The following is a 17,479-nucleotide window of genomic DNA, read 5'->3' on the forward strand; positions in this document are numbered from 1 at the left end:
ACGGTTGCTATTGATACAGTTTTGTTGGTGAGTTATTAAAATGGAAGTTGGTTGATTCTATAGATATAAAGAAAGTGTACCATACATACTTAAAACCTTTTACTGCCAGCCCATTTCAGGTGGTATGTACGAAGACTGCCAAGGCTATTTTCAAGAATTAGCAACATTTCAGATTTAAAAATTTTTCAGCTACTTAATGTTAATTAATATGTCTAGATTTTTTTCCCATTTCTTAAGATATATTTACATCTAATAACCATAGATAGATTATGAGGGTTTTCATAAATTACAGCTGTTGAAAAGGCCACAATCAAGAAAAAAAGTGAAATAATTCAGACCGATAGATCGGCCCCTGGCATTTTTCGCTCAACCAGCGAGGGCCGATATATCGGCCCGGTGGCAGGAAAAGGGTTAAGCCACATTATGGTGGGCCACACTATGGCCACAATTTGGCCGGGGCTCAAAACCATTATGGGGCCATAATGGCAACCCACTATGGCCACAGTACGGCCACATTGTGGGCACAATTGTGGTGTTGACTGGGCATGAATCTTATGGCGGTAGGATGTACTTCCTCCTGTACTTCATTCAACCATACTTCTTACTCGGTGTGTGGGTCAAAACTAAACTGTTCAACGGTGAAGCACATTGTCCCTCAGGTGCAAAACATTATCTAAATTCGTTTCATCCCAGATTTTTAGTTTAGTTTCAATCGTGGGTTTAGAACCCCAGGTTAAATCCATTGCGTTTCGTTTCCACATTTTGCTTCCGGGAGCGAAACTTTTGAAATTTTACTGGTTTTGACTTACGTTTAGTTTCTATTGTCATCCCAGATTGTGATACGTGATTGTGATATTTAGGCCAACAGAATAACTGGTGAATGGATTTCTTTCACTCAGAAGAGAGAGTGATTTTTCATGAGGTCTAATTGTTATATAATATCTCATGTTGTTTCATTGGCAGTTAATTTGACGTTGAATGTAGCTAGTTTTTGTGGTCAAATTCTGTGTAAATATTCACACCAATTATTATCGGTTACGATGGTCTGTTTAGTTGCTGGTAAAAGATTTGTTAATCTAAGGCCCTTTGTTGTTGATAATTACTACTTGTGTCCCTATGCTGTTTATTTTTTGAATCGAGGGAGAATCATTAATTGAAAAAAGTCGACGATCGCGTTCTATTCATAGCTATTTTCCGAATTGAAGGCGAGTCTCTTAAAAGAGTCGTCTCTCCTATTCAATAATTTTTACGATGCAACATCTTATCAGTTTTTCGCCGTACCTATTCCTCTAAAATTTATCGATGTTAAGGCCGAAGCTGTTATATTTCGCGTAGAATCCCGTGTTTTCAACTCGCATTATATGATCGGTTTTTACATTAATCGATTAAAAAATCGTTGAAGAATCTCATTTTGAGTTATAAATACTTCTTAATCTATCGCTTTTATGTAGTCATTATCGTCAGTACTGAAATAAAAACTTTGTTTCGTATAAGAATACCGAGGTTGTAACACTTCGATGGACTATTGCCGACGCCTGTCACTTTTATTCCAGATATGTGCACATTCGAGTCTGGATCGGAAAACCACTTAAAGTGATTCGGAGAGCGCCAAATGGTAGCCCGAATTCTGTTGAGGGGGTGCTTGATTTTCGGCTTGACTTCGTTAAATGTTTCCAACCGTGTGTGACATAATTGTCCAACTCTTTGTCCAAAGAGTTGCCCTCCGGGAGAGGTTGGTGGTCGCATTGAATCCGTCCGTCCTTTTGCAGCTTCCGGGGATTTGTCCTGCGAACACGAAGCGGGCGTGTGCGCGCTCGCGTATTAAGCGACCCCAACGGTGGCGTACGGGTCACGGTGCGTGAAATGCGTTTGTTCCTCCCATGAGTGAGTCACACTTTGAATGGATGAAAGGGAAGGATGTCAAAGGGATAGTCAGGCGGTAGGTGAAAGAGGGGGAAGGGAGGGGTATGTAGGGCGAGGGGTTAATGGCCTCCCGATTGTCACCTGGTCGAATGTCAACTCGTATCCAGACAACCATTCCGCTTATGTATCAAAAATTTAAAGATGGCCGACTTCACCGTGATAGCTTTGTTGCAGCCGGCCGCGATGCGGCGCCACCAGTCCATGCGAAGCTAGATACAGACAAATGCAGTGTAAATCATAGAGGTGAGGTACAGTGGTGCAGCGAGGGGGGTTTTTGGGGGATAATTTTTATGCACAGGCATGTTAAAGGGTTACATCAATGTTTCTTATTATAGTAATATAATAAAAAAGAAACGTTCACCTGTAAATTAACAAAAAAGAAGAGATCATAGTCTAATTCTATAGAATTTTATATAATTCTTTTTGCTAGGTTTATTTATGGTAATTAAGATTCATATAGTAACCTGTCAATTTTGGTTAATTAAATAATAAAATATGTTTAATTTGTCAATTTCGATTTTATATAACAACTATTTTTGGTTTTGGAAATATATAACATGTCTTAAAATAATATTTTTGTTAAATAATTATCAATGTCTAAAATAGAAATAGTTTTTTTTTCGAAGAACCGAGAGTCTCGACGGGTGTCGAGAAATCTCGAATGGGCGAGACTTCTCGACTCTCGTCAAGACTCTCGACCCAGGCGAGACTCGCCGCGCCGAGAGTTTCGTCCCGACAATGCCGAGAAATGAAATTCTCGACTCGACCGTCGAGACTTCTCGGATGGTCGAGAGTCTCGCACAGCCTCACAGTAGAACCTCTTTGTTGTAAACTTACGGTTTCAGACCAGCAGTGCCAACCTACTTGTTCCACAGTCAGGTTGACCCTGCTGCGCTTCCTTTGCGATGTGATCGCAAAAGCGATCGCGTTCACTATAACCAGCGTTTCTGACACTTTTTGGCCACTTTTTTTTTTAAATTTGTCTCGATAAAGAGGGTTGCCTCGCGTAAGCCGTGTAGTATATCGTGGTGCGGTAAAATATCGTCAGTTTACGTCCTACTCAATGGAAGTTGTACGCTTATTGATGCTAATACATTAATAAATTGAAAAAACTCAGTTATCGTCATTTGTCGTCTTATTTATTGCCAATAAAACTCTGAAGTAGTATCTCTGTGCAACAACTTTCCAAATTTTCGTAAAATCTTGGTTACCATGTTTTTTGCTGTAGAAGTTGTCGGGGAAATGGATACTGGTCTGGATTTCAAATCAAAGCTAATATAAAATTTCCCCATAGCCTCATGCAACGATGTGTTCTTCTTTCTCAGGACCGGACAGAGGTTTTCAAGTCCTTCCGTGAGGTCGACGCTGGCGTTTTGTTCTGCACGGTAAGTCTTCATACTCCTTCCTTTCGCTTCCCGTAGAACTGTCGACACTTATGTTTCAAGCTCATTCTATCACCAAACCTCGCTTTGCTCAATAGTGTGGTTTCCTATTATTTTTTATTGCCTAAATCGAAAGATTATTACTCCTGGGGTACGTATTTCACGCTTTCAGATTTTTTAATGACGATAACTATTTTTCGCGATTAAATGAAAAGTGAAGTTTTTCAAGCGCGCGAAAACGCGACGGCTAATGATGAATGCTGGAAAAACCCCGTGTGACATCATTCTGGTTCCTGCTGCCGCAAGTGAGGTGACCTTGGGGCTAGGCTTTGAGCAGTGATACGACGTAGGATGCTATGAGGTAGCAGAGTACTCTGCTAGCAGGTAGCGCTTGGTTAAATAAGGATTATTAATACCTTATCATAGGTACTCCAGGAGTAATAATATTTCGATTTAGGCTATAAAGACTCGTATAGAAACTAGGTCCCTGTGACGTCACGTAGAGTGGCATCGCATGGGGGCCAATCTGGCCTTTTTTCAAATGAGGTTAAAATTGACCATTAACATTCGTCTAAACTGGGATTTCTAAAACCAATTAATTTGTACATTATGAATACACTTATGGTGGGTAACTAATCGCAATCAATGCCTTTCGTTTTCTTTGATGAAGGAAACTACCATATTCATGTACCTTTTTGAAGGAAGTATACGGGATTTATTATTTATGTTTTGGCTTTTCCAGTCTTATTCACTCGAGACTTCTAGTCCAAAAAGTGGCAATAAAGAATTCATTCCATTATTCTCATTCGTATCTTTCTCATAATGATAATGGCATATAAATTCAACCAGTTCAGGCGTAACATAATGTAAATTCGACTTATTACAAATAAAAAAATAATTGTATTCTTCCACCTTAGTGATCCAGATGGTGGCTCTGGGAGGTGATACTTGTGGTGCGCATTTAAATAACCGTGGAAAAATTAATTACTTTTTATTTTGATGTGGTACTTTCTGTCGTTAAATATCTTCCAATTATTAATCGGTAACCTTCACTATCATAGCGAGTGTTTAAATTGGAATTAGTATGAACACGAAATAGTCGGTGGTTAGAAACCTTGATGCCCATTACCTATTTTAAAATGTTTAATTAGACCGCTATCCATAGGGTAATTAATGTGGAAAGTTGCTTTTTAATTCGCTGGTGGGTAGTGGTAAACCGACACCATATCGATCGCAGTGCCTTTGAACTATCATTTGATATCCATATTTGTTTGAAAAATTTCTGGAATATTTCTTGCATTAGACGTTCTAGATTTCGGGCGTTAATATCTCCAATTGGGGAACTGGTTGCCAGCTGTTTCATTCCCATGTTTAGTCTCGGAGGAGTCAGACGATACAAAACGCGTTAGAGGCCGATTTTTTAATATTCATCGTCCTTTACGGTCAACGCTTGAATTAATTAACGGTTGCTGATTTGTGGTAAGTAACGTACTGTTAGGACTAATTTGTGTGATAAAAATTTTCATCCCTGGTGGGGTTCAAACCGTTAGAATCGGTGCAGCCATTCTTGAGTAATAAATTATGCGACTAACACGATTTACGATTTTTTTGTGTAAGTGTAAAATACAAATATTTATCTGGGAGGTAACTGCCGTTGAACGTTCCTATTTGTACAACATATTTCACCGCTTAGCGTCATCATCAGGTATGTTTATAATACAGAATTGTTTGTTTTTGTGACGTTATTGTGTGAACCTAGTTACGTATGCTTTTCTTTTTTTTTAATGGTGACAATAACTGTATGAAGAAATGCATACGGTATACCATAAAAGGGGTCATCATAATGATCAGGGTCCTTCATCATCTTTTCGATATCCATGTGGAAATTACGCAAAATCGCCATGGACTCATTGTTTCAACCGTTAATGTCTCCAAGTAATTGTGGTGTCATAGATTCATGGCGATGGCTAAAGCTCAAAAACTCGAGTTCAGTAGGAAGATCAACTTTCCTCATATGTCACCATTGTAATTTAGGTTATAATTTGTAATGTGTTGAGAAAAAATTTCATCCCTGGTGGGATTCGAACCCACGACTTTTGGATTAGAAGTCCAACGCGCTATCCACTGCGCCACAGGGACATGTTGTGTAGGAGGTGTTGACGGAAGGTGTATCTTTACTTGAATCCTTAAGAAACTGAAGCATGCAGCCTACCATGCTTTAGTTTCTCCTCATGTATGCACTGCATAGCGTATTATATAATTTGTAGGCGTGACGGCCGGAAATCAAATAGGGTGGTTTCCTGTGATTTTTTATTGCCTAACTCGAAAGATTATTACTCCTGGAGTGTGCATTTCACGCTCTTAGATTTTTGAATGGCGATATCTATTTTTCGTGATTAAACGAAAAGTGAAAATTATCAAGTGCGCGAAAACGCGACGGGTAAGTATGAATACTGGGAAAACCCCGTGTGACATCATTCTGGTTCCCGCTGCCGCCCTGTGAGGTGACCTTGAGGCGAGGCTTGAAGGCTGATACGACGCAGGATGCTTGCAGGTAGCAGAGTACCCTGCTAGGAGGTAGCGCTTGACTCGAATAAGGATTATTAATACCCTATCAAACGAAGGAAACTTTCCGATGTTAGACAGTTTTAATAGGTGATTATTAAGAGATGTTTCCCTGAAGTCTGTGCCTCATGCATGCATTGGTAATCTCAGACGATGTAAAACTCCTATCTACTCGTATAGAAACTATGTCCCTGTGACGTCACGTGGAGTGGGATCGCATGGGCGCCAATCTGGCCTTTTTCAAATGAGGTTAAAATTGGCCATTGTCATTCGTCTAAACTGGGATTTCTAAAACCAAATAATTTGTATATTATGAAAACCCTAATGGTGGGTAACGAATAGCAGTCATTGCATTTAGTTTTCTTTGATGTGGGAAACTACCCTATTGGTTGGCGTAGTTCTTACTTCTCTCTACGTATTAGCGCGCTTTGCAGTGGAACTTCTATGATCGGCTCATTTTTGTACGTTTAAATTATTTCTGCTCACTTTCAAATCTATTGTGATCATTTTATTCTTAAATCTGTGTCAGCTTGTTGTCAGGGAATGGAGATAGTTAATACTCAACGTTACTTGGTGTGGTGTAATGAAGTGTAATATTCTTAGAATTATTTTAATAATATGCAGTAACTCGTATGTTATGTGCTTTTGAAGAATTCTGCATGAAAAATAATATTTCGACTTAATGTGTAATAGATTCAAGACATAACCTAGGGAAATTTTTTTCCTTCAGCTCCAAGTACTACAGTGGTGTTTATGGTTTTAAATGGATGGAGTGATATTTTTGTTACGACATGTCCGTTATTATCGGTATTTATTACTACCCACAAAAATAGTTTTCATTTATGTATCAATACGATTTTTCGCTCAAAAATAATGGAGAAAGGACTGTACGCATCTGAAGGCCACTTGCTCTAAATATGCTGACTACACGATTATTACGACCTGGTTGAAGGAACGGAAGTAGATATAATGTATAGTTCACGTATTTCAGGTCAATTTGGATGTTTTCCTCTTTGTAATTTACGCCCTGCGTACTGCGATGAATCTAATCTAATGAGGAAGTAGGGACCTACGTTTTAATGACCCGCTTGAGGTAATTGTTTCTCCGACTAGAGCATCATTAATCGTCCCAACCGTATGTAAAAATGGCTTACGGTAAGGTTACTTTCTTATGTTTCCCCTGGGACGTTGTTGTGGTCTTGCTTTTCAAGTGTGAACTCCTCTGAGACTTCTAAGTATCCTCTTCATCATATTGCAACTCATCTTAGCGGAAAAAGCTTCACTGCTTCTGCCCAACGAGTAGTTCATCACATGTGCTATTTCGTTGTAATTTATTGACATGCATCTTCAACATTGGAGTTCTTTGAAAATTTACTCGTACACATAGTTCCATTGGATATTTATTGGAGAATATTTTAAGTGTGGGCTTGATCTCTATTCGGATTGGATGACCAAAAAGAAACCAATTATTAAATAACCAATGGAGTCTACTTAATTAGACTTGAAGAAAGATAGAGAAGAAGTAATCTGACTTTTTATTTTGTATTAAAATTTCAGGCTTCACTTGGTGTAACCACATATTTATTTTTATATATTTATTTGGCGCAAATTTTTATTTTGTATTTGACTGAAAGCTTAACTCCGTTCACAAGTTACCACAATGTGTTTCGTATGAATGTGTGTCGTTCATAATATTTATTTTTGGAAGTCGTCATGGACGGATTTTTTTCGGCCGTTAATGTCTCCATGTTAGAACTTACCATAGTGATTCACGGTTTAATGCCGTTGTCAGTAGGCCCAAAATGTTTGGTGCAGTTTGAAGTTTTTCTTACCTGATCTATTGCCTGCTTGCTTGCTATTACCTGATCTACCGCCATTAATATTGGCTACAATTAATTATGAGATAAGAAAAAAATCCATCCCTGGTGGGATTCGAACCCACGACTTTTGGATTAGAAGTCCAACGCGCTATCCACTGCGCCACAGGGACTTGTGTGTTAGGGATGGATATTACTATGTAGCATTGTCAGTAGAATGCCTAATATGCCTTGGTAACTCCTTGAGTTGGTGACCCTCAGCCCTTGCCGTGATTATTTGAGACCACTTGTTTCTCCTGTTGATCTTCCGCTGGTACTTGTAACACGAGTAAACATGGTTGAGCTTGTTATTCAGGTTTTGGCCATAGAAAAAATACTTTCATACTATTGTGTGAGCTCTTTTCTTCGACGATTCGAAGTCTAACGCACTATCCTATGCGCCACATGTGCTGGCGTTAGTGGTAAGGATATTCCTTGGTGTAGTATTGTCAGTAGAATACCTCATATTCCTTAGTTACTCCTTGAAACCCTCATACTTCGGTATGTGTATTGAAGACAGTGGCGTAGGCAGGGGTGGGAGTGCGGGGGGTCCGGACACCCTCCTAAATATAAAAATGCATTTATTTTCCTTCGTAAAAGAAAACTAAATATTGAAAAATCATGAATTTACAATATATTTATTTAACAGATGAAGTTATTTCGACAATGAAAAGTGTTCAAATTAGTTTAAAACCCACTACTTAGTACCCTGTTTTTCAAAAATTTTTACCCCTGGTGTATTTTGACCCCCCCCACGGACGAAATTCCTGATTACGCCACTGATTGAAGGCCACTTGTTTTTCCTGAATATCTTCCGCTGATACTTGTAACACGAGTAAACATGATTGCGCTTGTGCTTCAGTTTTTGTCTTTAGGAAAAAACTTTCATGCCAATGTGTGAGCTCTTATCTTCGAAGATTTGAAGTCTAAAGGCCTGGTTACACGATGCATTAACACGTACGGGTTAAATGTATGTCTAAATGTATGAACGCGAGAATGAACGCCAAAATGCACCGTGTAGCCACCCAACTTGTGCGAATGCATGTACAGAAAGTAGAACCTGTTAGAATTTGGTTCATGCATTCGTACATGTTCCGTTCCGGTCCACCAAAATCATTCACGCAAACAGACATTAACTAGTACGTGTTAATGTACCGTGTAACCAGGCCCTAAGGCACTATCTTATGCTAGTGGCGGATAAAGATGGGGGGCCTATGGGGCGCCTCCCCCTTTATGCGGCCGCCACTATTGCCAAACATTGCAGAACCACAATTTTTACTTTTTTATATCATAAGATGGCATTGTCTTGTATTTTACATAATCACTTTAATTAAAACCTTCTTAAACTTTGCATGTGACTTGATTACTTTTTATTACGATAAAAGTAAAGGTAACTCAAGGTATCTTTTGCGCCACCCCCCTTGAGTTTATTTCTGTATCCGCTACTGTCCTATGCGCCACAAGGACTTCCGCTAGTGGGAAGGATATTCATTGTCGTAGTATTGTCGGTATAATACGTACCTAATACGCGTTTACTACTCCTTGAGTTGATCACCCATACCATGTTGATTTGAGACCACTTGTTTTTTCTGAATATCTTCTGCTGATACTTGTAACACTAGTAAACATGTTTGCGCATGTTCTTCAGTTTTTTCCGTAGGAAAAAAAACTTTCATGTTAGTGCGTGAGCTCTCATCATCGAAGATTAGTTGCCGACCGCACCTTAAACATATATTATGAATCCGGCACGCATTTTCGCGACCACAAGTTGTTGGCGTATGCGACGCAAAACTCCTCTTCACTTCACTCGATTTCCGGGTAGGGGGGGGGGGGGGTGGGATAGCCGCGATATTTTTCGAACGCAGTTCCTTTCGCAAAAAAATACACTTATGAGGGAATATTGTGGTCGCGGTTAACATCGTCGTCAGGAGTAACGAGTTGATCGGTATTACGCCTCGTATTTCCTTCCGCGACGGTCCAGTCACCTTTCGGAAGAATCTGGAGCTTCGCTCGTTTGCTACAGAATCGACTTTCGAGTTTGTCCTTAATGGGGTAAATCGTTTTTCCCCCTCACTAGTGGGCATGTTAAGCTATTTCTTATGGAAGTTCATATCATCCGTATGGAAGTTTTAAACAATGGTAACCTCGTCATCCCTGGTCAACAATCGTAAAGCCTGAATCACACAATCATTTTTTTCGTCGCAAAAAGCTAGTGGTAATTTTTCTGAATCACACGGTCACTCCCGCCGTCGCTTGTCGCATCATTTCCACAGGTCGTTGTCATTGTGCCCGTATAACAAAAATATAGCCTGAATCCTGACGTGGAAATAATTCAAATTTGGTGGTGCCGTAATAAAAGATCACTATAAATATGTTACATAGTATCCTTTTAATACGCAATTCGCAAAAACATTTACTAATACTTGACACTGCAGCGATTTTTGGCCAGATTTTTTCGATTTCATCCCACTGCGACGGCCGATCTTCTTGAAAACTCTAGCAAGCACTAGATTTTTCACAATAACAAAACTCCAAATTATCACAATAATTCATTGCGGGAGAGTAGTGTAAAAGAGAGAGATTGTGAATTTGTGGAACCTTTCCGTCCTGGAATTTCCGCTCAAGGTTTGTTATTGTTTACATCTCACAGTCGTGCATGTTTATGTTTACCAATGTCGTTCCCACAATTGTCAAACGTTGTGCCGCAATCATGCCATACGGTCATGCGTTCTGATTGGTTGATATGAGGTTTTAGGGACGGTTTTAGCGACGGAAAAAGCGACCGGACGAGTGATGAAAAATAGCGATGGGAATCCTGATCGCGATCGCGAAAAACAATTGCCGGCGACGATCATTTTCAAGTGGCCACTGTAGTGATCACGATAGTGATTTCAATAGGAAATGACGGATAAAATGATCTTGTGATTAAGGCTTAATATTGGTTTGACGCAGCTCTCCAATAAGTTTTCCTATCAGCTAATCTTTTCACACCTACGTATTTCTTCTCTTTCACATCCTTCTTTACTTTTTCCTTATATTTTGTTCGAGGTCTTCCTTTTCCGTTCTTGCCTTCCAATTGTCCCTCGACGATTGTATTCAACAATCCATCATATCTCAAGATATGACATTTAAGGTTGTTCCGTCTTCTTATCAAGGTTTTCATGAGGCTTCTCTTCTCTCCTACTCTTCTTAGGAATTCTTCGTTACTAACTCGGTCGATCCACTTGATCTTCATCTTTCTTCTGTAGCTCCACATTTCGAAGGCCTTTATCCTTGCATTCTCCGCTGCGGTCATTGTCCATGCCTCACTACCGTATAGGAGCATACTCCAAGTATAGGTTCTTATAAATTATTGTTTCTTTACTTCCATATTTAAGTTTCCCGCTGTAAGCAGATCTCTCTTTTGGTGGAATGCTCTCTTCGCTTGGGCTATTCTACTGATAATGTCTTTCGTGCTAGGTAAATCTCAGCTTAAAATTTTTTAATTACTCTACAACACACCACAGTTATGTTTTTCGACATTAATTATTAATAAAATAACTTAGTGGAGGTTTTTTTATGGACTAGCTGACCCGGTGAGCCTCGTACCGCTGTAATAATTTAGTAAATTATGTATGGAAAATAAAAATAATTTATTAATAATTTAGACACCAATTTAGCAATTTTTATCGACTTGACAGCTGTTGCAAGGTTACCAAATTCTAAAAAAATAATACCTCTAAAGTCATGAAAAAGTTTTGCTTATTGGTTATTCTGCTACTCGAGGCTGAGACGAATCAATAAAAACAAAATATCATTGGAATCGGTGCTGCCATTCTTGAGTAACAAATTGTGCAAATGACTCGATTTACGACGTTTTTTGTTTGAGTGTAAAATACAAATATTTTTCTGGGAGATAACTACCGTTGAACTTTCATATTTGTACAACATGTTTCACCGCTTATGGTCATCATCAGGTACGTTTACAATACAGAATTGTTTTTTTTGTGACGTCATTGTGTGAGCCTGGTTACGTATGTTTTTCTTTTTTTAAATAATGGTGGCAATAACTGTATGAAGAAATGCATACGGTATACCATAATACGGGTCGGGCCATCATATCGATCAGGGTGCTTCATCATCTTTTCGATATCCATGTGGAAATTACGCAAAATCGCCATGGACTCATTGTTTCTACCGTTAATGTCTCCAAGTAATTAGGGGTATCATAGATTCATTGCGATGGCTAAAGCTCAAAAATCGAGTTCAGTAGGAAGATCTACTTTCCTCATACGCAACCATTAAATTTAGGTTAAAATTTGTAATGTGTTGAGAAAAAATTCCATCCCTGGTGGGATTCGAACCCACGACTTTTGGATTAGAAGTCCAACGCGCTATCCACTGCGCCACAGGGACTTAAGATGATAGATGGTATATGCATTAGTATGTCACGTCGTCGATTTTTCTGTCTTGGTGAAAATTCTCTCATTATTTGATGATGATATATGTTGTGTCGGGTATTGGAACATAGCTTTTATATACTTTGGTATTTGGGAAATCATATTGGTAGACATAATTTTTCAGCAAACACGCATCGGTATGTATTGCCTATAATTCCTAATAACAGTGATAATCTTATTCAATTATTTGGTATTACTGGTTGGGGCAAAAAATGTGAAATTTTAAAAGAGCAACAAAAACTTTTTCGGAGATTTGAATAATTTCTTTTTAGGATATAATAGTTTATTTGCTATAATTTTTTTTATCGAATCCTTCAATCGGAAATTGTCGATTCTATTCGAAACCTTTGTCTTTAGATTCCACGATTCCGAACGTAGTTTTCATAGTGCGTCGCCGTGTGCCATACAGTACGTTGACGATGCTTTCCTTGATTTATTTCATGAACCGGAGGAATAATATTCTATTATTCAGTTATTATATTAATAACAGTAAGAATATTCTACTCGATTATAAATATTGCGATAGCTACATATTTTACCATTAAACTTTACTGCGAAAAAGAACACGCAGTTTAAATCTTTTCTGAATAGAGCTAAAAATGTAGGTTTGAATATTTTCGCGGCGTTGATCAGATGATCTCCGCATTCTCTTCGGGTTTTCACCGCGTCCATTGGGTTTTGGCGACAACAGTTCCGCTGACAATGCAGTCAGCGTGTTCAGGTCGAGGGTGAAGTAACTCGGAAAATTCCGCCTTGTATAGGCCTCTTCATCCCGCTGCTGCTCTCTCATTGGTCGGTGGTTGTCCATCTCTCATTGCTGGTCTCCCATTGGTTGGTGGTTGGAGAATCATTTTCCATGCGTTATGCAGGTAGTAGCCCTGATCCCTGTTAAAATTTGTCGGCGTTTTTGCTATCTCAATAGCTTCTCTGATGAGGGAAGTATTTATTTTCTTTTGCTATTATTTTGGCGTCGGGGATCGGGTTGGTGTGGTGGCTAGAGTGTTGACCTCCCACCCGGCGGGCTCGGGTTCAAATCCTGGCAGTGACAGAGAATTTTCAGAGACTGCCCGATCCCTGCTTGAATGTTGTGTGGAGGGCATTTCAAGCGCAACACTCCGTCCGTCCGTCGGATGGGACGTTAAGCCGTGGTCTCCTTGGCGCCTTTCGTTAAGAGCAGGCTAACGCCGACGCCGGGTTTCTCTCCACCCTTTCTTCCACACCCTTCTCTCTTTGCGCAAATGACCTCTGCTGTCGGTCGCCTCCTTCAAATACCATACCTATTTTGGCGTCTTCAAAGAGCACGTTGTGTCCAGGTTCACTCCAAGAATGCTCAAATATGGCTGAGAGTTGGTAAGGCTGATATGGCTGAGGTTGGTACTTGGTGGGAATTTTCCGAGTTACTTCACCTTCGACCTGAAGACGCTGACTGCAATTTCAGCGAAACTGTTGTCGCCAAAACCCAACGGACGCGGTGAAAACCCGAAGAGAATGCAGAGATCACTAGAGCTAAAAATGATACATTTTTGATGTTACTTAAAAGCAACATTGGGTCAATCGGCATCCGGAATTGGGAGTTGAATAGGGTAGTTTCCTTCATCAAAGAAAACGAAAGGCATTGATTGCGATTCGTTACCCACCATTAGTGTATTCATAATACACAAATTATTTGGTTTTTGTAATACCGGTTTAGACGAATGGCAAGGGTCAAATTTTATCTTCATTTGAAAAAGGCCAGATTGGCGCCCATGCGATTCCACTCCAGGTGACGTCAAAGGGACCTAGTTTCTACATGAGAGGATAGGAGTTATACATCGTCTGAGGTTACCAATGCATGCATAAGGCACAGAGCTCAGGGAAACATGTCTTAATAATCACCTATTAAAACTGCCTAAGGTCGGAAAGTTTTCTTCGTTTGATAAGGTATTAATAAACCTTTTGTAAGCCAAGCGCTACCAGCCAGCAAGGTACTCAGCTACCCGCTAGCATCCTGCGTCCTATCAGCGCTCAGAGCCTCGATAAAGGTCACCTCACAAGGCGGGAGGGGGAACCAGAAATGCGTCGCACGGACTTTTTCCCATCATTCCTACTTACGCGTCGTGTTTTCGCGCGCTTGAAAATTTTCGCTTTTCATTTAATCGCGAAAAATAGATATCGTCATTTAAAAATCTAAAAGCGTGAAATACGTACTCCAGGAGTAATAATCTTTCGATTTAGGCAATAAAAAAATAAAAGGAAGCCACCCTATTGATATCCTCATCATTGTAACTGACATCATTGTTGCTGGATAGTTTGCGGTGGTCCTATCCTGATGGGCACATGTGTAAATGCAAGTATTGCCGCCCTCAGTAGCGGCGGGGTAACGTCTTCGCCTGCCAAACAAGAGGTCGAGGGTTCGAGTCCCGCCTGGGTATGTTTCTCCAGTCCAGGACACGGTTGTTCGTGTACGTTTACTTGTTATATTCGTTGAATACTCCGGTATAAAACGGCCAATAAGAGCTCTATCCGGTGGTTTGAGAATAAAATAAATAAAAAATAAAGCATTGGGAACGCAACCGAAGCCTTCCGAGAAAAATGTTAATGGCACTTTTAATGTTTAAAATGTTTATGGTTAACTGCACTCCCCAATTTCGATGAAACATTAATTTCAGCGACAATTGAAAAAAAATCCTGTCTTTTTACATTTTATTGCATATCTGCAGAGCTGCCAATATCAAATGTAAAATTTCCTGTTTCTTCCGCGCCGCCTTCTTTTAAAATCTTCATTTTTGATCTTCCTTAACATCTTTTCTACAAGTTGTAAGAGAAATATTTTAACTCGGTACAAGTAACCCCTTGTTCCCCTCCGTAGCAGTGTTTATTGTGGTTGGTACAATACTCGATGGACATGATCAAAAGGAACGTAGAAAGTGTCAATTTCAGCATATCAAGAAATAATGCGGCGGTCGTATTAATTAAAAGCCTTAACCGATAGATAGCTGTTGAGAGAAAAAAGCAGGTTAATTACTAAACAAGAAAAGTTAATTACTAAACCTGACGTGTCATCGACTTTCTAAGCTACTTATTTTATAACGAAGGACTCATGTTCTTTGGAAATTTCACCGTAATAATTAACCCAGTGGCCTTGAGAGCTGAATTCTCATAGAGAAGCTTGCGAGACGCTGCTGGGATAGGATTTGCTGAATTAGGTGAGATGGTGCTGAAGTTAGCACATTCAGTAGTGATGAGAGACAAAAACTATGTAAAAAACATAATTAAGGAAAAAAATAAAGGAATGGCCTCTAAAATTGGACAAGATGTAATTACGTTGGTAATAAAGAAAAATCCTTCAAATAAGGCCAATATTATTATTGTTGTTAATAATATTATTAATGCCAGTACTTCGGGAAAATCGAGATAGCGATATCGACAAGAAGCACAAGAAAATTAAAATACTGGCAGAGAATTGAAATAAATGGAGGTATATCAAACGGTGGTTGGTCAGTCAATGTTGAAGAGGTGACCCGCGTAAGGTGTATGAATAGTAATCAGAAAGGCCGATTTACACGTGACACGGAATCGCGTAGGTTAGAACCGCATTGATTTCTCTTTAAAGCGTGAAATAGCGCGATTGCACGCACGGAATTAGAACAGGTGATATTTTGCCATCTCACGTCCACGCATTCTCGCATGTGTTCTAGCAATTCACCGCTTTACACGACGCAATTTTGACCACGCCTTCGTACACGCGTCACATTATGCAAGTACTTGCGTCGTGTAAAATGGCATTAAGAATGCGTTGCCACATATTTATGCTTGTAGTTTCGATTGATCGAATCGTTGTTTGACATCCACTGTGCTGAGTTGTACGCAGCTCCTTTATTTTCAAATCGAGATATCTCTCCTCCAATCCCTCCCACTGGATTCAAGGATATATACGTACTCCTGATTCAGCCCACACCTCGTCTCCCCCTCCCCCACCCACCTTCCCCCTAATGGCGGTACCCCGTTGATCCAATTAGGCACTGCGACTGTAAATTAATGTGGACTGCTCGACTCTGAATTGATGCCTTCCGTTCCTTAATGCGCTTCTGTCTGAGACGCACCTCCTACCTCCATCGCACAAGAAGTACGTCCTACCCCTTCCACGGGCACGACCAGTGTCGCGGCTAAAGGCGGCACGACGTAAAGTAAAAAAAAAAACCCTCGACAGAGTTTTTTTCTCCACCCTTCGTTCCCGTCTAAGCGGTACCGCATAACAATCTTGGTCTGCCGGCCAATGATTTGAGCTCTATCACCGCGTGGAGCCCTCTCCAGGTTTTTATTGCCTATAAACACCAATTCAGTCTCGCGAGTGTGGTATTTTTCTCCACCATAATATTGTTTACATTGTTGCGGATCGGTTATTATTTTCATTCCCATGGTTACAGAGTCTTGAGCTGTGCTTCATGTCGATTTTATCGCGTTTCCTGTGTACTCGTGATATTTTTCTATTTGAAAGACTCGAATCATTTTGCTACCCATTGTTGAGGATAAACATCTCCTTAGTTATGTCGGTGTGAGTGAACTGTTTTTTTTTCATTACGTGAACATGTGAGTACCTAGCGTAATTAGACCTCGTAATGACTATCATTTGGAAACTTCATCAGTTAACTTCATTTAGCAGATTGACTGCACGTTAGGGTGTTGACCTATGCATCAGGCGAGTGTTAATATACGTAATGAAAGCACCGTTTGAGTTCTGCGTAAAAATATAGCGTCTCTAATTTGAACTTTTCATTACCTACATATCGGAGTAATCCACCTCCTTGTCTGTGAGAATGCAGTTCTAAAACTTAGTGGGTTATAATTAATGTAGACTTATTGGTGCCCATAGAACATGAGTCCTTTGTTACAAAATGGGTAGCTTAAAATTCGATGACACGTCAACTTTATCTATTAAACTCTGAAGATTAGACTTAGAACGCACGTTAACTTGGGTAATAATTTATCTCTAAGTAAGAAACCTATAATCACTGATTAAATTGTAGTAAGCCATTAAAATCGCCCTATTAGTCTGTTTTTGTAGTTGAATAAATGTTTTTATTGCTGTGAGTTTATGCAGCTTAAAATACCCTCGTTTTTTTAAACACGCTCTTGAGTAATCGGATGTTTTCAGCCGAAAGTATATAACTTTTTGTCTTAGGAACTTTTGAAATGGCCGCATGGACACACTTGTCAATGATTTTTGAGAATGTCATGCGTGATATCTTACTTTTCTACGCACGAAAAATTGCCTTTGCGTTTGCGAAATGACCTTGGATTTATTTTGAATGATATAACTTCAGTTCCAATATAG

The 17,479-nt window shown here is 39.6% G+C and overlaps 1 protein-coding gene and 3 non-coding genes across 4 annotated transcripts in view; 1 reads left to right on the forward strand and 3 right to left on the reverse strand.

Moving 5' to 3' along the window:
* Positions 1-17,479, forward strand: part of LOC124169336 (probable ATP-dependent RNA helicase DDX31) — a 58,777-nt gene that overhangs the window by 9,981 nt on the left and 31,317 nt on the right. Inside the window, exon 8 of the mRNA XM_046547918.1 lies at positions 3,249-3,308. Within this exon, the coding sequence (XP_046403874.1) occupies positions 3,249-3,308 (60 nt within the window). The remainder of the gene's footprint in view (positions 1-3,248; positions 3,309-17,479) is intronic.
* On the reverse strand, positions 5,372-5,444 carry Trnar-ucu. The gene has a single exon. It is a non-coding gene; the product is annotated as a tRNA-Arg (tRNA).
* Positions 7,788-7,860, reverse strand: Trnar-ucu. Its single transcript has one exon. It is a non-coding gene; the product is annotated as a tRNA-Arg (tRNA).
* Trnar-ucu lies at positions 12,049-12,121 on the reverse strand. Its single transcript has one exon. It is a non-coding gene; the product is annotated as a tRNA-Arg (tRNA).

The sequence above is a fragment of the Ischnura elegans genome, chromosome 12 (assembly GCF_921293095.1).
Source record: "Ischnura elegans chromosome 12, ioIscEleg1.1, whole genome shotgun sequence".
NCBI lineage: Eukaryota > Metazoa > Arthropoda > Insecta > Odonata > Coenagrionidae > Ischnura > Ischnura elegans.